The 24,044-nt window shown below is 36.6% G+C and overlaps 1 protein-coding gene across 1 annotated transcript; it reads right to left on the reverse strand.

Annotated features, from left to right (window-relative positions):
• Positions 1 to 19,593: 19,593 nt before the first annotated feature.
• LOC145042058 (Protein kinase superfamily protein) lies at positions 19,594 to 23,021 on the reverse strand. The gene is made up of 5 exons (XM_078990415.1): positions 22,728 to 23,021; positions 22,426 to 22,537; positions 21,548 to 22,285; positions 20,668 to 21,141; positions 19,594 to 20,086 (listed from the first exon to the last, which is right to left on the reverse strand). The coding sequence occupies exons 3-5, from the start codon at positions 22,274 to 22,276 to the stop codon at positions 19,808 to 19,810; spliced, it is 1,482 nt and encodes a 493-aa protein (XP_078846541.1). The 5' UTR covers positions 22,277 to 22,285; positions 22,426 to 22,537; positions 22,728 to 23,021; the 3' UTR covers positions 19,594 to 19,807.
• Positions 23,022 to 24,044: the final 1,023 nt, after the last annotated feature.

Here is a 24,044-nt window from a genome sequence, read left to right on the forward strand (position 1 = left end):
TAAAACTTAGTTTTCTTTAGAAAATTATTAAATTTTTACGAATTTGGTCTAATTTATTTAAAAAAAAAATCCCACTTATGTTATATATCTTTCTAAAACTTAGTTATCATGTATGTTTTAGTTATTATGTACGATTGTAGTTATAGCTATACCAATGTTTTAGGATTCTAGTTATTTGCTTATACTGTTGTAACAAATCTGGATTAGTTCCCGATTAATCTTCCCAGTGATTAATCTTTGTCTTTATAACTTATGAAGTTGTTGAAACCAACAAATTTTTTTAGCATTTTAAAAAAATTATCTCGGTGAAAAATTATTTAAGTACTAGTGTCGTATTATCCATTATCCATATTAACTTATTTTTATTTATGATATAAGTTGTATTTACCTATTTTGTTATGATATTATTCATTTATTTTAATTTAACTTATTTATAATTTAGGGTTTCCGATTAATCGCCAACTAATCTATGATCGATAGTCGACCGACTTAGCATCATCTAACGACTTTTATAATCTTGTTTGCTTATATGTGGGCTATTTCTTATTCCTTATATTACAAATTATTATCCTCTCCAGTGATTTACATCATATCTCCTACCTTCATTGATATTTTTTAATAATACAAGAGCGTGCCTTGTAGTTTTTCGTGCAAACTTTTCCACACAAATTTATGTGTTCCGATTAGTTCTTTAGTTGCTTCTATCTTCATCAATATTTACAATACATAAGACCTTTTCAATGCGATAATGATGTTGTTATATTCGATCTCGTTGCATGTGAGTAAGGAAACAATTATTTTATGATTCATAAAATATATTACAGGATTCATAAATTTATAATGCGATTCACATCTGAGATTTTTTATTTAAAATCGTTCCACCTTTTGACACTCCATACTTCTTATTCCCCCTCAAAGATTGCATCATCACATTGGGTGACAACATGATCAAGATTGCATACGCACCCTAAGCTATACACGTAATAATGTATTGTGGTTAATTTTTTTAGAACTCGTTGCATAATTTTTGTTACGATTCATATGAATCAAAGTTGTTAATCATAACATGACATATCACATATGTTTCTTGATAATAAAATAGACTTTAAGCATTTATTTATAATTAGTGAGTCACTTTGGCGACTTTCAATCGACAAAAATTGAAATATTCACCAAAAACATATAATTCTTACTAAAAAAAATTGGAACAATAAATATATTCTACTCCTACACTACTCCTAATTCCTACTAAATAACCTGCAAAAAAATCCAATGTTCAGTGTAACGCTATACTAAAGTTCTAGAGTTACGCCGTTAATTTTAGGAAAGTTCAACATATCACTATGCTACTCACCATAGACTTAAGTGCTAAATATTCTTTAATGTGTGCATAAATGCCTCCAAAGTTTTCTTTGAATTCCTATCAAACTAAGAAATGTATTTGTATTTAGAAAACTATCTAAATTCCATTCTCTCGCATAGTGTTTTTGTAAAAATTATAATATTTTGTATATATTGTCTATGTAAATTCGCATCATCACATAGGCAATTATATAAATAGAACCCACTTTATTATGTGTACTCAGTGGATTCTGAAACTCTTAGAAATGATAGCATGAATAATTCGAAGTTGGTTGTGTATTAAATTATGAATTTATTGTATTAACTTGTGTATTTTGTATATTAAACTGCAAGGTTTTATGCGGAAAAATCTCATTATTTTAGAAAATTTTTAATAAAATCCTAAAAAAAATTAACAGAAAAGTCTCATTCTTTTCGGAAAACCACATAATCTGTAAATTCCTGTTAAAATATAAAAAAAAGTAACTTTTACATTAATTTGGGAAAAATTTAAATAATTGGACTTTTCTGTTCAAAAAAACTTTTAGAACTTTATTAAAAAAATTTCCAAAATAATGAGACTTTTCTGTATAAAACCCTTAAACTATGAATTGATTGTATTACGTTACGAACTTTGTGTATTAAACTATGAATTGATCATATTAAGTTGTGAACCAACTGTATTACGCTATGATTTTTTTATGAATTTTTTTTGTTTGTTTTGAAATAAGAGATGAAAGAAGCATTATACAAAAATCTGATTTTATCTAATTTTGAATAAACTATATTAAAATTTAAACAGTGGATATTGTGTAATAAACTTTAAGGTTTGCATTAGCTTGTAGATTTGAATATAGAAATATAAGTTTTAGGTTGATAATTTAGTTGTGAATGTATAATTTTTGTATATTAAATTGTGAATATTATATTATGTTATGAATTTTGTATGCTAACTGTGAATAGACTATATTAAGCTGTGAAATGTTGATGAATTTTGTGTTAAACTATGAACGATTTATGTATGTATGTTTGTATATTTCACAAAAATATATGCAACGTCCCAAAAATACTAATAAAAGCTTTTCATTTTTATAACCATTAAATCAATACATTGAATATTTCAAAACCGATCATAATAAAATGTTTCATAATCATCAGTATAGATTAATAATCATCGATGCGAAAATCATAAGGGATGATGTACAGTCAAGTTGAGCCCTTCTCATTAGAACTGAAGTACTTTAAAAATGTTTAAACCACAAACCGTAAGCCAAAAGCTTAGTAAGTTCCTCAAAATACCACATACCATACAAATAGGACCAACCCAACGTGTAAATGAGCCCAACAGAATGTACATATAAATGGGCCCAGTCCAATCATGCAAATTGGTCCAGCCAAACATACATTTAAATGGACCTAGCCCAACATACAAATAAATGGGCCCAGCCCAACATACAAATAAATAGACCCAACCCAACATACAAATAAATGGGCCTAACCCAACATATACATCCAAGAGTCACAAAGACAACTACCATCATACATAGTATATTGAGAAGACTCGCCTTTCTTACAAGATCAGTCAAATCTCAGATCAACGCCATGAAATAGATGTTACTGCCCACCTATTAAATCACACAATAATCGCTTAGCATTCTAAGTTTAAGTCTAGAAATCCTACAAATTCCTAGTTCGCTTAAACTAATGCTCTGATACCAACTGTGACATCCCCAATTTCACGGCCAGAAAAGACCGATTTGTTTATGCTTTGTGTTATAAAATCAAAGTAATCCTTTGATTAAAAGAGTTGCGGAATTTGTTCCCAAAAAAATATGATAAAATTTATCAAAACGTTTCTCAAAGAGAATGTATTTTCGTTAAATAATAAAACATCGGGATGTCATGTTCCGATACAGACCAAAAGCATAAACAGTACAATACAAATCTTAAAACAGTTATTTGTAACTACTGATCTATAATCCAAAATCTCTCGTCAAGTCCACCAATTTATACTCTTGTGCCATTACCTATAATGCAAAGAAAACTGAGTGGGTCAGGCTTGGGAGCCTGATGAGCATATAGGGTTTTCAACCCACAATAATATAATTATTATATTTAATCATCAAACAATCAACCCAATTATCCATCCCCATTATCTTCGTTTAATCTTCCCTAAAGATATTATCCTAAGGGTCATCTCTTATATCATATTTATCTCTCATCTCCTTACATCTTATTTCCTTATATGTTTGTTCCTAAGAACTTTTCCTAAGGATCATCGCCTACATCACATAGACAATACCAATTCGGGGATCACTCCCTCAATATGTGTCTAGTAAGGGCTAGGGTATCATCGTATGATTACGCAGCCACAACATCGCCTGAACTCGTAAATCATAATAAGGGTTAGACTATCATCGCATGAATACGCAGCCACAACATCACATGGACTCGTAATTCATTACCTATCTATCATCACCTAATTATCATCACCATTATATCCTCACCTATCTCTTATCACATTATTTCATCACACAACAACTATTTCATCTACCTATGTTCTACCCAACATATTTGTAGATATAAATTTCATATATAATTTAAAACTATTTAAAAACTTGTATAAAACATTCATTTAACATCCATCTCAAGTAAACAACAATATATAAACACGTAACACGTATTTCATAGAAAATACTTCATATCTATGTGTTAGAAGAAAGTAACCACACACTCACTTGATTAGAATATGATCGGACAGCGCTACAGCTTGTAGAAGTAATATTCTTTGGTGAAACCGGGAGATCTTCACAAAAATCGAGCGTCTCACGGGCAGAGCTTCGGCTCGGGAATTTCACTTCTCGGGATCTTCAGGGCTTTAGGACTTGCTTCGGGTCTCAGGAATGATATCGGGGCTTCGAGGTATTTCTTGCACGCAAAACGAGGTAAAAACGCGAGATAAATGGAATAATAGAGCACCAAAACTCGGCAGCCCTCAACATCTATTTATAGGGTGCTGGAAGAAGGATTATGTTGGGCGTAATCTTTATTTACGTTGGGGGTAACTTGGATAAGGTCGTTGACTACCCCCCTTTTGGATAATATCGAAAATTATAATTACATTTAATATTTTAATTATTTAATAAACTTCGTTTAGACTCCATCGGCTAATTTTGACTTTATTTTTATTATTTATTTTTAGTAGGCCAGCACAAGAAAACTTCGTTATAAATTCATAACTTCTTCATCCGACATCTGTTTTCGTCTGTCTTTTTACAGTTGCACTACTATCAACAAGATCTTCACTTCTCGCTTAGAATTTTTCGGCTAAAAACCGCTCGATCTCAAATCGAGTATTCGGACTGCATACCGCTAAGTCGAAACATAGAAAAATCATAACTTCCTCATACGAAGTCAGATTTGGACGTTTTTTTTATGCACGCTCACAGTTTAACAAACTTTACTACTTTCATTTAGATTACTAAGGCTAAATATCGCTCTAATGTAAATTCACTTTTTACATCATTCAGCGTCATGTCGGTTCTGTCGCGAAACTTCGACAGGTCATAACTTCTTCGTTATAACTCGGATTTCGACGTTCTTTATATGTACGGAACCCTTGTAACATATACTACAACTTAGTTAAGATTATTTCTTCAAAATAATCTTCCATCAAAAAGTCATTTTTGACGCTTATTGTCCTTAAATTGAATAGCCCTAATTTACGGGCGTTACAATTATCTCCCCCTTAGGATGATTATATTCCGGAATCATAAATGAAATAGGATTCGTATACTGATTCCATACGTTATCTCTCCATCCTAAGTAATAAGCGTGATGCTCAATCTTTCATCTGCTCTTCATACTATGTTGGACTTTCAATCGTAACCTTCAAGTTACAAAATAAATCCTTATTCTAGACTCCTTCTTCTTCTTAGGATAAATACATTCCTTTATCTATTGTAACAGGCCGATGGGTCGTGTCCTGATGACCTCTCATCGTAGTCGGACTCAATTTGATATGACCACTAGGGTCGGAATAAGAACCATCTTATTAGTCATTACCGAAACAATGGTAACAACATACTTGAATAAAAAAACGAACTCAATTACAAGCTTCTTGGTAACCTTGTGACTTTCCCTGATCCAAGCATGAGTCCTGTGCTTCCAGTAGTATAGATCTCTACTACTATTCACACCTACTCATACTCGTCCCAAGTATTATCTCGCAGTTAACCGAGTCACCATACAAAAATCACACAATCATTTAACCATCAGATAACAAAACCAGGGTTTATATTATATCTTTGAATGGTTACACAAAAGTTCAAGTTCACCTTATACTATACCTCTAATAGGCTACATCATAAGTTACTATTCACACTGCTACTTCATAACTTGATCCTTGGATATAAAATCCTCATCCTTGATTCGCTTCATCAAGGATCATGTGGAATGTCCTTGGCTGTGGCGGTGCGTTTTTCTTTGCAGGTTCGTCCTTCTTTGGGCAGTTCTTCGAAATATGTCCACCATCTCCACATTCGTAACACTTCCTATTGTCAAGCATACAATCTCTGGAATAGTGACCGGTCCTACCATACTTATAGCAGGTCACTTCTCCATCGCATCTTCCGAAGTGCTTCTTCTTGCACTTCTTACACCATCTTGTTTCACTTCCTCTTTCTACTCCTGACTTTAGAAATTTGCTCTCTTTGTTGGATCTTGAACATCCTTCAAACTTTCTTTTCTCGCCCACGTCAGCCTTCTCCAAATTATTTTCCTTTATTTGGGTCTCGACATTCTTAGAAGCCCATATTGCGGCTTTCAGAGTGGTCGCTTGCTTGACTATCGAACCAAAGTCCGTTGGTAGTCCATTAGCAAACTTGTTGACCTTGGAAAGTTCAGTTGGAATTAGGTATAGAATAAGCTTCATCTTCTCCGTAAAGCTTGTAGCGTATTCAGTGATGCACAATCTTCCCTTCTTCAGATTCTGGAACTCGTTGTTGATTTCCAGAAGATCCTGCTCAGAGCAGTATTGCATTTTCAATTGTACTACGAACTCTTCCCAAGACATCTTGCTAGCTTCCCCCTTGGGCATCGAACCAGCCAGTAACTTCCACCAGCTCAATACTCCAGACTTTAACAGAGGAATTGCAAGAGCAGTCTTCTGTTTGTTGCTACACTTGCAACTTTCAAACATTGTCTCCATCTCGGAGATCCAGTCCATGACTTGCATTAGTGTTGGGCTCCCAGAAAGACACGGTGGTTTGGATGCCATGAAATCCTTGTACTTGCATCCACGTCCATCATTTCCTCCATCCTGATTGTTTCGTCTATCTAACAGTGGCTTGGCTTGACCAATGGTCCCACTATAGTTCCCTCCTTCTGACTGCCCCTCATTCAGCTCAGGCTGTTCAACTGGTGTTGAGGGTTCACTCCTATTGTTTAGAAACAATTGTCTCATTTCCTCTTTTTGTTCAGCCATCATGGCTTGAAGCATGGTTCGCACTGCAGCCATTGTGATTGGTTCAGGTGTTGCTGCTACAACAGCCACTCGCTCAACCACAGGTGGTTGATTCCTGTTTTCGTTCACATTTCCAGCCCCACTCCTGGTTCTTGCCATTTTTTTATCTATACACCAAATAAGGTGATTTTAGATTACTAAGGCTAAATATCTCTCTAATGTAAATTCACTTTTTACGTCATTCAGCGTCGTGTCGGTTCTGTCGCGAAACTTCGACAGGTCATAACTTCTTCGTTATAACTTGGATGTCGACGTTCTTTATATGTATGGAACCCTTGTAACATATACTACAACTTAGTTAAGATTATTCCTTCAAAATATTCTTCCATCAAAAAGTCATTTTTAACGCTTATTGTCCTTAAATTGACTAGCCCTAATCTACGGGGGTTACATAAAAGCTCTGTCACGTCGTGGTGATGCCTCTAACACGTCGTGGCCAACCGAAAATCCCGAATATTTTTAAAATCATACTTCAAAGATATGAATGTTATAATATATTTATTTTTTTGTGTTGCAGAAATATATAAGAAGGTATTAGTTTTTATAATTATTATGCATTAAACTCCGAATTAGTGAATTACCTAGTTTATTAAACAATGAGTATAATAATTAAGTTTTTAATCCATAATTTTATATATAGATATGATTTGGAAGGAAGGATGATTGTGGCAGGTGACACAGGTGGTAGTCGCGGTGTGTGGTAGTTGGTCGTGGTCAGTTTGGGTTTGACTTCTGTAAATATGTTAATTAGTGTCTAATGGCTTGTATTAAGTTGTGAATATTATATATTAAAGTAAAAATTAACTATATTAACTTGTGTATTTTGTATAAATTTTTTGTTAAAATATAAGTAAATGTATGCCTGAAAATATTAGACTATGAATTAATATGTTTATTAAATTGTGAATATGGTATTTTTGAACTTTGAATGTCTTATAAACTATATATTTTTAAAAAGGGAGAAAATTGAATTTGTAAGGTATAATTCTTTTTTTTTTTTTTGTATAATTGACTACAAAAATGAAAATGTATGTGTTCAAAAGTATTACAGGAGAAATTAGAAATATAATGTTGGTTCTATTAAGTTGTGAATACGACCATAAAATACCACTAGATATGGCGTTAGTCCAATGACGATCCGACAGTAGTTTGATGACAAGTGGCAACTTGTTGTAAACTATAGAAGGGGAGAGTTTGCTTCATACAATATTATTGTAATTTGTCCAAAATTCTCATTTTTTGTTCTCATTTGAACCACTATATATATATATATATATATATATATATATATATATATATATATATATATATATATATATATATATATATATATATATATTCTCAAAGATGTGCGAGACCTCGAGAATGCTTAATCTGCTTAATGAAGGTTCGCTTGATCGGATACAAAAAAGTATAAACGCAAACAAAATATGATATAGAAGAGCAAATGAAAAGAAGAACAACGATGATAAAAAAAAATATGGTTTTTCACTAAGAAAAATGTTCTCACAAAGAGAACAAGTGCACAAAGCAGTCACAAAAATGATCACGTCACACATATAGTTTGATCCTAATCACTAAGATTTTGGATCAAATATCTATTTAAAGATTTCTACAATTACAAAGTGTCTAAGCGACTAATATAAAAAAAGGTATCGAACTATTATACACAAGGTCACGCTTTCGCTGATACTATGTAGATGTTTGCATTAGCACGTGGACTTCGTGTGAATGATGTTTGACTGATCAGATCATAAGGTGTGACCTTACAATCCCCTCCTATCTGATGATGTCAAAACTAAATGTCAAAGGAGTCATCAGGTGAATCTTTAGAGAACGTATTAGCTTCTTTCAAAATTTCTGGCTTTATCTACTTAGATTCATCAATTTGAAGATCTTCTAAACGTTTGTTGAGTTGATGAGAGATCAACAAATGGTAACATCATTCAAATTCTTTATGACCCATGCATTTTGTACGAAGACGAAACAAATGCTCAGTAAGAGCAGTAGTAAGGTCATCGGTGTGTTGAAAGCACATCTGATTTTGAACGACAAGATAAAAGATACCATGTTCTAGACATTCTTGGATTTGGAGTTGTAGATGAGGGAAAGGGATGAGAAGGACCAGTTTAAGGCACTAAGTTTATCTTCTTGACTTTGTTGACTAGTTGTTGTTGTAGTGCTAATTTCACTTCTTGAGCATGAATACCTTTTTATTTACCAATAATCTCCTGAATTTGGATCCATTCGTTGTAGCCGTATTTGACTAACTCACGAGAAAATACAACTTCAATGTATTCATACTTTGTCTTCATTCTGACCAGATGAATCTTCAGTGATTCATCCTTGGGTTTAGTACACATGACATTGATAATGGGATCAAGCACAGATCTTCGACCAATAACTTCTCCAAACTTCTTTTTGTCAATTTTATCACACAGCTCAGAAACCCTTTTCTTTTGGGCAACAATGTTGTTGAAGCGTTGAAGATATTCACTTTGAACATTTAGTCTTCCATCAGTAGAGACATGCATCTAAGCAAGATCAGTGGAGCAACGTTTTTCGTTATCCTTTTGTACTGAAGTATTGTGCTCCAACATGATTTCCCTGACTTCTTTTAACGGAAGTCTTCATTCCTCAACCAAATCTTCCAAATTAATTGCCAGCTTTCTTTTCTTGGAAGGAGGAGGATCCGAGAAACTACCAGGTGCTGAGGAACGACTAGCTTTAACATTATAAGCCCCCCTGAGAAGAGATCCTTTATTTTTCTTGGAATGAGCTGATCATCAACATAATCAACATCAATATGACATCCCTAAGGAATCTCCCCCTATAGAATGCATCAGGATAGATGACATTTAGAGGAACAATAGTTTGTGGCAGGAAATCCATATCCAGAAACTTTCATAATCTTCATTAGTCTTAGACTAATTTTTAGTGTTTTCAGGCTCAGGCTATGGTTCAGATAGACTAACAACAACGATATCCATATCTTGATTTATCCCCCCTCCCTTTTAGCATCATCAACCCGAGGAGATACATGAGGAGTGTTATAGGGAAGAGAGGGAGTGAGAGAAGAAGGATTTGATGGAGGAAGAGGTTGAAATGATGGAGTAGGTGGAGGATGATTGTTACCAGATGGGGGTGGAGAATGATCATTTTGAGGAGAGTTAGGAGGAGTGACTTCCATGATTTCATCATCTTCAATCAGGGCAATAGTGCATTTAATTTAAGACACATCGCTCTTAACTTTGGTTAGTATTTCTCCAAGAGATTTTGTCAGTTGAACCAAAAAAATATAGGTGAGAAAGAACCATTGTTTGGAAATCAGAATTGGATTCCCCATGAAGGGCAGCAACATCTTGAAGGGGAAACGGCAGCGGGAAGGTAGTTGTAGCTTGTGGAGGAGGAGACATTAGATTGGAACCATCAACATCATGAATCAGTGGGTCATTTTTTTCAACTTTATGTGAATTTGATTCAAGTTGTGTGATAGGCTTAGTAGAATGTGTTGATGATGATTAAGAGGTCGAAGCAATGTAAATGTGGTTGTTTAATCTTGGATGGGAATTGCTAACCTGTCTCTGAGCTGACGTTTTGACCATGTCAGTATCAGTTTCGCTATCATTAGGATTTTCATCTTCATTATTAGCATCATCTTCATCCATATTGTTAGGCTCTCACCCCGTCCTCTGCATGAGGACCGCCCCCAAGCCTGTGATGGATGCATCACAGAACACCACAAAATCCTCAATTCCCTCCAGGAGAGTCAAAACTGGAGCCTCGCACAAACGCTGACGGAGGGTCTCAAACGCCCTCTGCTACTTAGGTCCCCACTAGAAATCTACCCCTTCCTCGTCAGACGAGTGAGGGGTACTGAAATCTTGGAGAAATCCCGAATAAATCTCTAGTAGTACCCTGTTAATCTCAGAAAACTCTTGATATCCAAGGGAGATCTCGACACCTCCCACTAAATGACTGCCTCGAATTTGGCCGGGTCGACCAAAATCCCCTCCTGATTAATGAGATTTCCTAGGAACTGGACTTCTCACAACCAAAACTCACACTTCGAGAACTTAGCATACAGTCGTTCTCATCTCAGAACTCCCAATAACTCCCTGAGGTGCTCATCGTGCTGCTCTCGGGTCTTGGAATACACAAGATATCATCTATGAACATGATGACCGAGCGATCAAGCATCGGTTTGTAGAACCGATACATGAAGTCCACAAATATTGATGACGTGTTGGTGAGCCCTAACGGCATCACCACGAACTCGTAATGACCATAACGAGTCCGAAACGCGGTCTTCTCCACGTCCTCCTCTCTGACCTGAACCTGATGATACCCCGACCTCAAATCAATCGTGGAGAATCAACATGCACCCTACAACTAATCAAAGAGATCATCTATCCTTGGGAGTGGAAACGGTTCTTCACCGTTAACTTGTTCAACTCCCTATAATCAATGCACATCCGGTGCGATCCGTCCTTCTTCCTGACAAAGAGGATCGGTGCTCCCCATGGAGAACTGCTAGATCGAATGAAATATTTGCCCAACAGTTCCTGCAGCTGTGATGACAACTCCTGCATATCTGGTGGCGCCAACTGGTACAACGCCTTGGCGATAGGAGCCGCACCTGGCACCAGGTCGATCCAGAACTCGATCTGCCTCTCCATAGGTATCCCTGGCAACTCCTCCGGGAATACGTCGACAAACTCCCTAACCACTGGAACCTCTGATACTGAATTCTGATCTCTGGCTCGCGTATCCACTACATACGCCAGATAACCTGCACACCCGTGTTGAATATATTGTTGAGCCCTGGCAGCTGAACAGAACTCTGATCCCATTCTGGTGCCCTCTCAATATACAATCAGTTCTCCCCCACTTGGGGTTCGAACCACCGCTCGCTGACCCTCAAAATCTATCATAACACCAAATCAACTAACCCAGTCCATCCCAACAATCACGCATACTTCCGTCATGGGAATCAGAATCAAATCTATCCTTGGTGATAGCGACTCGCAACGGACACTTTAGCTCGCCTATTGGCACACTGAACTCCCTACTAAATGTATGAGATACGAAAGATCGACTCAACCCCTAGTCAAATAGAACCAATGTAGGAAATGAGTTCACTAAAAAGATACCTAAACACAAGTACAACAATTAAGCATAATACAAATATAATAAATGAGATAAAGGATAGAAACATACCAACAACTACATCCAGCGCTGCCCAGGCCTCCTTGGCTATAAGTTGGAAGGCACGCCCCTGAGCCTTCGGAGGCTCCGCCTTAATTGACCTCGCATCCCCAATCCTCAATTTATTCGGGGCTAGAACCTACGCCGGCCTGGCTGCAAGCTGAGGACATTTGGTCTTCACGTGACCAACCTAATGACAATGATAGCATATCCTCATATCCGATGCAGGGGTGGACTGGAGACAGTCTCTAACATAGTGCCCCTCCTTGCCACATTTGTGGCACCCACTACCCGCTCAACCAACTCCAAAATGACCCTTGTCACACTTTCCACAAGTGCGTCTCTGTTGACCCCCTGTCTTAGAATCAGCGGTCTTAGACCGCTTCGATGCCGACTGAGACTGTGTTGGGGCCTGACGCTACTCTTTCAATTGCAGCTCAATCTCCAACTCACACCGTCTAGCGACCTCATGTAGATCCAGAATAGTATCACATCGTTGTGTGGAAACAAACTGATGGATGTCCATCTTGAGCATGCTCAGATAACGAGTCATTTGAGCCTGATCAGAAGCAAACTCTAGGCAAAACATCACCCTCTTAGTAAACATGCGGGTGATCTCCAACACCGACTCCCCGTCCTGTCTCAAACTCAAAAACTCTTCTCACAATTGTTCCCACTCAACCTGTGGAATGTATCAGGCGCGGAACATATCCATGAACTACTCCCAAGTAACAGCAGCTCTCTGATCATCAGTGTACGACCCAGTCGTCAATCTCCACCAGTCCTTGGCCCCGAACCTAAGCAGGTTCAGAGCTCACCTGACCTTTTAGTCAGTAGGACACAAGCAAGTAAAGAAAAACCCCTCCACATCAGAAATCCACCTCATAGCCTTGATGGGGTCCTGAGTCCCATTAAAATTAGGGGCTTCGTGTTATCGATAGCCCTGTCCTGATCCCGATTCGGATCCAGACACAAAACGCCTCGTAACGACCATACTAAAAATATAACAGGAAGATATTAGACAATCCGCATAAATAATTGGGAACCAACTCCTGACTAAACCCTAGGGTTTGTGACTTCCTTGCTACATGTAGGGGTCCTGTGATTTCAGTAGTACGGGCCCATATTACCTTCCACACCTACTCATATTTGTCTCAAGTATCATCACAACACCCTAACACTATACATGCATATGGTGGTTGCTCGACCTCACTCATTCATGAGACTTCCACCGACCCCTGCAGCACTAGTTTATGCTAACCATACATAACGTTGGACCCTATAGACTTTTGAATATCGGATCCTACTCTAAGCGCTAATCGATAAGAACAGAACATAAGGCCAAATCATACATTCCCAGGCTATAAGATCTTAATTATGTACAACCGTGATACATACACCAGCAACTACAGTAATGATGTCAATCTCATATAAGGAAAACCATAGGCTAGCAGGCATCATGTGATCGGACAATTCTATCATGAAATTCCTAAAAATCCCTAGCCTAGTACTAACATGTTGTTCTATCATATCACATAATCAAATAACTTTATGGTATTTTGGGGTTTACTTACTGGATCCTGCTGATCGTACACCCTGCATCCTCCTTTACTTATTTTGAAACCCATTTAAAATCATTTTAAAAATCTTTGCTTGATTTGAGACTAGATGTAACAACCAAAATTTTCCAACTGATTTAAACTTTTTCAAAAACAACCCAAATACATGAATCATTACAAAAAGGTTTTCAATTTGATTATTATCAGAGTATCCTAGAAACATCAGTGTAAAAATGAGGAGCGGTACGATCACGCAATTGCCTTGCCACGATCTCCTGAAGTACCTGAAACAAAACACTGAAACTGTAAGCCCGAAAGCTTAGTGAGTTACCCCAAAAATACCAACCACACATGACCATAATCATACATATCACAAAATAGAAAAGCCATGCATATCGAGTCTACAGTGTGACTGGTCCGCCTGCACCGGGCCTTCAGTCCACCTGGTCCACTCTCCGAGTCTAACCATGTATATTGAGTCTACAGTATGATTGATCCACCCGCACCGAGCCTTCAATCCACCTGGTCCACTCTCCGAGCCGCAACACGTCTGGACCGTCCTCTTGGGGACTTCAGCCTATCCGGACCGTTCGCTGGGCCTTCGGTCTATCCGGTCCGCCGTGGGTATGTTGGCCTACAGCACAAAGCAGGATCCGTCTCAACCCAACCCCAGTCAAAGAACCATGTGCACATAAAACAATTAATCACATAATAATCATCATCATCCAAACAAATGAGTCTATCAGATCATACAACATAACAACATCCTAACCAGGATTCCAACCTAATCGGTCACTAACATAATACCATCCTAACCAGGATGTAGATCTATCATATCAATAACATATCAAAAAAGTACCCAGATTCCCATCCGATAAAGGGTCGGCCTTGGTGCCGTAGACCCTGTTGATATAGTGAGGATAACTCACCTGAAATCTGTCGAACCGAACCACGAAAGCTGAATCCCGAAGCACTGCCTCCAACTCCAACACCTATAGCCATGAATGATCCATTGATATAAATATCCAAATTACCATAATACCCCTGAAGGTCAAAGTCAAAGTCCTTAGTCAAAGTCAACCTTCCGATTGACTTTACTCGCCGAGTCACCTCATGACTCGTCGAGTTCAACATTCTCCGAGTCCTATCCTACCAAGCTCACTGAATCACCACTCAACTCACTGCTCTGATTCTTAACTAGAAGAGGTTGGAGGTTCTGCGTCGTAACTCGCCGAGTCCACGACAAGCTTCATCAGACTCGTCGAGTTGTTCTTCCAACTCGTCGAGTCCAAGCTCATCATCATATGACTCGCCAAGTCACCCATGCGACTCGCCGAGTCACTACGCGACTCAATGCCTGAAACCCTGGCCCAACTCGCCGATTCATCTCCCAGACTCGTCGAGTTCATACGTGCACTCTCATATTTGAAAGATATAGAGCTACTCCTTTGCTCTAAACAATAGATATGGGTCCCTAGAGTGCATTAGCAACATAAAGTTGCTACCTTTACGTGCTTCATGTCCCATAATTCCAAAAAACAAGCTAGAAAGGAACTTATCTCATGGGGAATGGATTTTTCATAGTAACTAAAAGGGATTTCTGCATATTTGATCCAAATGGAACTCAGATATGGAGTTTCAACTCCAGATCTAACTCATGTACCAAGATCTCATCACAATATGTCCAAACAAACCCTAAAAATCCATGAAAGATGGATCTAGAAAGGAGAAGGCTAAGGATAACGATTCATTACCTCCAAAACGACCTCCCACAGAAGAATAATCCGAATCTCCACAAATCTACTTGATCCAAGCTTCTTGATCTTCAAAATCTCTTCACAAATCACTTATCTAAGCTCCAATTTGCCTCCAAAGGACTCTCACACATGAATTTAGGGTTTTTGGATCTCAAAGGGTGCTAAGGGGGCTGAGGGGAGGACATTAAGTCCTTTAAATAGGGTGCAAACCCTAAGATTAGGGTTTTCCTCTTCAAACACTGACTCAGCGAGTCCAGCCACCGACTGGGCGAGTCAGGCCACTTAATCACGTGTCCGGCACTCGCTTCGACTCAACGAGTCAAGATAATTACTCGTCGAGTCCCTTCTTTAATTTTCACATAACACCCTTTGACTTCTTGCTTCTGAACTTGGGATGTTACACTGGATTCACACGAATGTTCATCCAATTCACTCAAAACATGGCTCTGATACCAACTTGTAACACCCATAAAATTTAAACCAATTTAAAACTTTTCAACACAATTAAAACCATTTAATCATTAAATAATTTGTTTTCAAAATCATAAAAAACATAGCAGTAGGAGGAGTGGTACGATCATGCCTTCACCTTTTCTCGATCACCAGAAGTACCTGAAACAACAACTGAAACTGTAAGCCCTGAAGCTAAGTTATCTACCCCCCAAATACCACCCTTACATATCCATAATCATACCATATTAACAAATACACGACATCATGCATAATAAGCCTTCAGCCTGACTGGACCGCCTCGTAGGGCCTACAACCTATATGGACCGCTCCCGAGCCTTCGGCATGACTGGACCACCTCACAGGGCCTACAACTTATCCGAACCGCTCACCCGGTATGTTGGCCTACCGCACAATGCAAGACCGTTTCAACCCAACCCACAATCAAACAAACATATACACATAAATATCATAAGTTGGCTCATATCATATACCAGTCAAACCGATCTAACAGATCACTAATTATAGCAACATCCCAAAAACCGGGATACAGACCTAACCGGTCACTAACATAGCATCATTCTATAATCAGGACACTGATCTAACCAAGTCACTAACATAAGCATATCACCATCCTAACTATCATGATGTAAACCAATACATATATCATGCCCTAATTTGGATACAATCATAAAGGGCCGCCCTTGGTGCCTTAGACCCTACTTATATAGTGCGGATAACTCACCTCGGAACTGTCGACTCGTAAGATTAGCCTAAACTCTCAGATCACCGTCACGAACTCCACCACCTATATTCATTGCAAAACCATACGTGTAAATTTTCAACCTCCCAAAACGTCCCTAGAAGCCCATTGGTCAAAGTCAAAGTCAACTGTTAAGGTCAACAGTCCATGTTGACCTCAACTCGTCGAGTACCCTCAGCTACTCGCCGAGTTCCATGCATAGTTCACCAACTTGTCGAGTCACTAGAGTGACTCATCGAGTTCCTAAAGTTTGCAGTTGTAAAGTCCTTGGCCGACTCGTCCAATTTCCCTTGGAACTCGCCACGTTCATATATGTCCAAAGGTTGGGAAACCCTATCCGACTCATCGAGTCACTCATCTGACTCGGCGAGCCCACGATAATCTTCATCGGACTCGCCGAGTCGACCATGAAACTCGCTGAGTCCTTTCAGTCCTTCATCCATACAGATGTTTTTTAAGCCATCCAAAGGCTCCATATTGTATATCCAGCTTCCCAAAGCATGCTTATCACATAAAATTGCAAACTTTACGTACATACAAAGCTCTCAAGCCTTAAAATGACAAAACTAAGCTTGCAAAGAAGTCTTACACTTGAGGGGAGGTTCATACTTGCCAAAGTTGGCAACTTTATGGACTTAGAGACCAAAGAGAGTTCAAATCTGAAGTTGCAACTTCAAATCTTAGCTCAAACACAAGAAAAGTTTCCTAAAAACCACCCAAAAGAGATCTAGGAAGAAATGAGCCAAGGTAACAACTTAATACCTTCAAAAAGGGTGCCCATTGAATAAGACCGCTAATTCCCCACGAGTTCCTTGCTTCTAATCACTTGTTTTCCCCAAGCTTTTCTCACCAAAATCATTCTTCAAAACTTAACACACCTAGAAAGCACACACACGAATTAGGGTTTTGGAATGATAAGAGGTTGTAGAGGGGAGGTTGGGGAGGCCAATGATCATTTAAATAAGGTGAAAAACCCTGAAAATTTGGGTTTCATCCTCCAGCTCCTACTCGTCGAATCCCTCCTTGGACTCGGCGAGTATGTCAATTAAACACGTTGACCAACCCGTTGCTACTCATCGAATAGACCTTGGAATCAAAAAGATCTTATATCAAAAGAAATCGATACTTGGGAATCGGGGCGCTACACATAATAACTGATAATAAAATTAAATCCAATAATTATTTCACCATAAAAAATTATTCACCAAAAAAACTATTTATCTCCGTCGTTTTGCGCGGGTCGACATCTATAGTGTGTGTGTATGTCTATATATATATATATATATATATATATATATATATATATATATATATATATATATATATATATATATATATATATATATATATATTATCATTTTACATTTTTGTGTTTATGCTTATTTTTAAATGTTTATCTATTGTTACAAATATTATCGTATGTTATGTCTCGCCTAGTTAAATTACATTTTTTCGCAACCACATGGTCGTGCTATCCCTCATTAAAATAGATAATGTCTACTTTCAATATTTTTCATATATTTTTTTTATAAAATTTCTTGTATCTATGACAGTGATATGAAAGAACAAGAAATCTTAACATACTAGAATTTCAAAAAAAAAAAAAAAAAAAAAAAAAAAAAAAAAATTAAAAGCCTTAATTCAGAAAAATAAAATGTTCGGTCCGGTCTAGTTTCTGTCAAATTCCGAAACACAACAAAAGATCCTGAATTTATTTATGAATATTGATTTTGATTATGTTTAATATTTTTCCTTTTGGTTTTTTGTTTTTGGGTTCCACTACATCATTTTTCAGTTTTTTTTTTTTTTTTTTTGTCTAGCAGTGTTAGTATATGTTTAAGATTAAACCCATGATCTTCTTGTTAGACACATTTTTAACCAAGTGGACTAGCCCAGCTTGTATTATTCATTTTTCAGTTACCTACTTTGACTTATTAAAATTTTGTGTTTTTTTTTCCTTAATAAGCTAATAAAATTTAGAAAAACTAGTAATATACTAAGGCCATGAGGAGTGGTGATGAGGTGTACCGAAGCCACCTCCTACTTCATTTCATTTTCTAACAATCCACCTCAAGCAAACATCAAACCTAAAACTTTGCAAGGAAAGAGACTCGACAGTTTCTTGTCCATTTTGGCCATTTTTCTTGGCATGTTGAGGCAAGAGGTGGTGTTTGTTACACCGAGTCAGGCAATACACCAAGGGGTAGTCTCCAGTCACTCCCTTCGGCTTAAAGCCACTAAAAATCCATACTACAATGATCGACAAATTTGAACATGTTTTTCAATGAGCTTTTTAGACTTTCATTTAAATAAAATGAAATTAAAGAATAAAACACTATTAAGGAATACAAGTTTAAAACTTTTATCTTTAAAAACAAAAACCTATAATCCAAAAACTACTTCAAATAGTTTTTGAGATCTTCAGCTCTTATGTTTAAATCTAAAGTTTTTATCAAGATGTTTTATATGTAATTTAGAAGGATGCAACCAGTTTTCCACATATCTTTTTCGGAATACATCCACATGAATAAAACTTACAACTTCTAGCTACCATTTACTTTTAGGAAAATATAACCCTAAGCATCGGTTTTCTAGTCACAATTCTCAATTATTTCGGCTTTTTACTACATTTCAATTTTTTCTATACTCTTTTACGAAAAGCTCATAATTAAAAAAACTACTTCAAATAACTTCCGAGATTTTTACGTTTAAATTTGGAGCTTTTATTGAGATGTTCACTTGTGTAATTATACAAGTATCAAAAGCTTACAACCAATATTTCCACACACGACTATACCAATAAAAAAACTATATTTTTCGGCTACCATCAATTTTTGCAAATATACCCATAGTCATCGGTTTTCTAGTCACAATATCTCAATTATTTCACTCATTTACTCGATTTCAATTTTTCTGCACGCCCCTACGAAAATATACTTTCGCAAATTTGATAATTTAACAAATAACAAATACAAATATATCACAACCCAATTCTTCAAACACAAAATTCGAAATCATATTCACCATCAAAACATGACCAATATGTGTCTGAACCCAATCTTTAACAACAATGTATCGATAAAAACCCTAACCATTCACATAAACAAAATCCAAACATAATTCAAAAACAAACACTTTCTTTAATTACATCATTACCCGGTCAACCAAAAACATCTCCAGATAAAAATATAAACTCACAAAGTTTTCATGAAAACCTCGGTTTAGGCATGGGAGAGTTATGTTGATGTTGATGATGAGGCCCAAGCTTTTGAATCCAATGGCGAAGTCCCTTTTTATTATCTAAACATGTTGGATGTTGTAAAACATTCAAGTTTCCATCACGTGCTATTAAAGATTCAAACTCTTCTAACACCTTCACCACTTGCCAAAACTCTGGCCTTTTTTCCGGTTGTGTAGACCAACATTGCTCTATTAATGCTTTCATTGCCGGAGCACAGTCCGCCGGAATAGATGGCCGGAGATTCTGAAAAGGGGCAAAAACGGAATTTCTGTGAGTGGGTTTCTTGCAAAATGTATTTTCGTGGTTTTGTTCGAATTATAGCAAATTCCATCCGAATATAAGGCCACTTTCATTGCTATAATGGGTAAATTTTTATAATGAGAAAAGAATGAAAGTATAATGTTGTAATAGAAATAAATGAAAGTGTAATGCTATAATACAAAAATAAATGAAAGTATACTATTTCTTGCATTTAGCCCAAAAACAAACGAGGGAGTTTTTTTAAAATGTTAAAAGACTTTAGACTATGTTTGGCGTACTAGCTGATAGCTGAAAAGATAGCTACTAGCCGAAAAAAAAATGACGTTTGGTAAAAACTAACTGAAATATATAAAATGACATAAAAGGACATTTAGGATAATGAGTTTTCTATAACTAATTAAGGGTATTTTTTAAATATTTTAAAAAAGCTCTTAAAAAGCTACTTTTTGGCCTGCCAAACATGAAAACTTAATATAGATTATCAGCTAGCTATGACGTGCCAAAAATAGCAAGACACTCGAAAAGAACAATTAAAAGATAGATGTAGATAAAGATATAGATACCTTATGAACAACTGCAAATGCAGCTTGGATAGGAGTCATATCTTTATAAGGTATAGTTCCAGCCACCATCTCCCACAAAATAAGCCCAAATCCATACACATCAACCTTCCTCCCATACGCCTTTCTTTTAATCATTTCGGGTGCCATCCACCTATACGTCCCCGGATCATCCGCCAAAAAATCACAATACGCTTCCTCACAACCGATCCCAAAATCCGCAATTTTCAAATTGAAATCTTGATTTATTAAGATATTTTCTGGCTTGAGATCCCTATGAATCACGCCTTGCGAATGAATATACTCCATTCCACGGGCAATGTCTAAAGACATTTTAATAAGTTTTTGTAACGGAAGATACTCTTTTTCTTTTCCGGTATTGTCCTCGAGTTTATGTAGGTATGCCCGTAAAGAACCTTCTGAAAGATACTCGGTTATGATACAGAAAACCGGTGGTTGTCTACACGCCGCTACAAACTAGCATCATAAAAAGTTTAAAGAAAATTAGTTAAACATTTAATAATTTACCTAATAACGATTGGTACAAATGATTATTTTAAACTAAAGTTGTTTAAAGTTAAGAGATAGGTAGGTTATTTTAAGAGGGGAAGGAAGATACATAATAGCATTTGTACTTCCATCTTTTTATCGATTTAGCTACTTACCTATATTTTACTTTCCCCGTTTTACCGATTTTGCCATTAAACTATTGCTTTTATCGAATTAGTAATCATACAATCATGACTTTGGACCAACAAAATAACAATTTTCTAATGTGATTAAACCATTGATTATACTTTTTCGACTATGTAAAAGAAACTTAATCAACAATAATCAATATAGAAACAAATACAAAATACTAAAGATTCGAAGATAATTATACCTTAATGACATTTTGATGGTGGAGTCGCGACAAAAGATTAACTTCTCGGATAAATTGGTTCTCAAGTCTAACTCCAAGTTCTTCATTTTCGTCATCATCAGGAAGCCGAATAATCTTAACAGCAACAGCTTCATCTTTATAAATTCCATGGTAAAGTTGACTATTTGCACCATGAGCAAATCTATGGCCAAGGAAAAGCTTTGAAAGGTCAACCATAACATCATCAATTGTTTCGACAGAAGTAACCTTCCCTCCACCATGGTCAAACAGCTTTGACCAAGAATAATCCCTTTTCATCTTCTTTTTATCTTGAATCTTCATCGAATTGAAATGTTTAAGAGGACTAGAAAGATTCTCATGAGGCCTCACGTTAATGGCAGTCATGTTTCTGTGAAACATCTTCTTTTCTTTAAACCCTTTTTCCGTTTCTACCCTTTGGGGATGTGGGGTTGAGAATCTTTTTGTGTTTGACCTTGCTTCTTTGAAGGTGTCGGGGACGGTGGTTTTGGGTGGCGGAGTTACGGTTCTGTACTTGTTTGTGACCGGATTTGCTTGGATTTCGGCGGGTTTTGGGTCTTCGAGAGTTTTTGGGGGTCGGGTTTTTATACCCGCGATTCGAATTGGTTGACCATCGGATAGAAATGAGGCTAATCTTGCAGAATCTAATCGATGGCATACTGTGTGAGAGAATTTTGTTCTTCTGATCCAAGAATTAGCCTCGTCGTTCATTTTTGCTCCCTAAAATTCGACAATCTTTCTTTTATTCCGATAATACCCAAATTAAACCACGCCCATGTTCACGATTACACGATATTTGTTCAAGAAAATGGTAAACTTGAAAGGTTCAAGAAGACGATCAAAAGCAGGGTGGGGTTTACCTTCGATCAATTGAGGTATAGATCTTGATGAATCAAATCAAGCCATCGTAAATTCAACACAAAGATAAAGACTTTTGAAATGAAAAAGTCAAACGCCACCTTCCTTCAAAGCCTGAAACATCCCACAAAACAATAAATAAACAAACAATCCAATCCAATCAATTAATATATTAAAGTGTACGAGTCGTTTGAATTAAAAATTGAATCGAGAAACAGTCATATGATTGCAGGGGTTAGAGACAATTATTATCCACAAAATTTCTAAAAAATTACAAAAACAAACTATCAAATCACAATCTTACCAAAAGGGTATATAATTCGATGTCTTCAAGAGAATCTGTGACCTAAAAACACCAAAAAAAAATCTATTTTTTTTTCTGGGTGATTTACTTAAATCAAATCAAAACTCATCTCTGCCGTCTTCTTCTCTCACCAAGAAAGAATGTTTTCCAGGTGGGAGATAAAAGATAGAGGGAGACACACACAGAAATTCAAGAACATAAACGAGATTTTTTCTGGGTGTTCCTATTCAAATGTGCATACAAATAAGAGAGAAAAGGAAAAAAGAAAAAGAACCCACAAATAAAAAAAAAAAAAAAAGTTTTATTTTTTAAATATAAAAAGAGGTGGTGGTGGTGATAGTATATTATACGGATCTTTGTGCGTAAGTAGTGTGAGTTGATGATGATTCGGTGGACCCCGGCGGTAGGCGGTGGACGGTGGTGATGGTGGTGATTGCGGGTGGGACCTCCCTCGGTTATTGTTTCTACAAAGTCAAGAAACGAAACAATCAAAGAGATGGGCAAATAATACTAAAAGCAAATAAAAGAGAATAATATACATAAAATATGTGTATATATATAGACAGAGAAAGAGAGAGAAAAAGAAAATGCTACCGTCACCATCACAGAATTGGGGTACGGAACAACAAAAGAAAGCCAAAAGGAAAAGCCATTCTAACTTTCTTTTCTCAATTTTCATTCAACCCCTTCAACATATCAATAATGACAAGTATGTCTCAAACTACATCGAGTTTATGCTTATGCCACTTCAAACGGTTCATATGTTTTTAGGTTTTGAGTTCAAGTATTATACATGTATAGTGTATGCATATTGTATAGTGAGCTATGTTTTAACTAATGTAATGTTCGGAGGACAAAAGTCTTACTCTTTTCAATATGTTTTTATGAGATTTTAAGTCGAAGAGATTTATTTTTCTGCCTACAATATTGTTATTTCAAATCAACAATTTTGGTTTGTTGGTGTAAACTAAGGAGGATGCAGGGATGGATGCAGAAATACATGGTAGGTATTGCCGGGATGATTAGGTGTTGTCGATACATAAAAAATAGGTAGAAAAAAACTGAAAAATCGAAAAAAAAAATTCACTACGGCCAGAAAAGTTAGGAGTTGCCGGTACCACATCGGGAACCCCTTAGAATCGTCCTTGGGAGGATGTCATTTATTTTAGCATTTCTAGAATCACAAGTTTATCCATTCCGGAGATGTTCAATGAATTAAGAAACGGCTAAAAACAAAACCGACTTTTAGCATATATCACATTAATGCATTGATGAGTTTTTGATCTTTATTAAGAACTAGAATTGGTAGTTTGTGCT

The sequence above is a fragment of the Lactuca saligna genome, chromosome 4, assembly GCF_052625555.1.
Source record: "Lactuca saligna cultivar CGN05327 chromosome 4, ASM5262555v1, whole genome shotgun sequence".
In the NCBI taxonomy this organism is placed as follows: domain Eukaryota; kingdom Viridiplantae; phylum Streptophyta; class Magnoliopsida; order Asterales; family Asteraceae; genus Lactuca; species Lactuca saligna.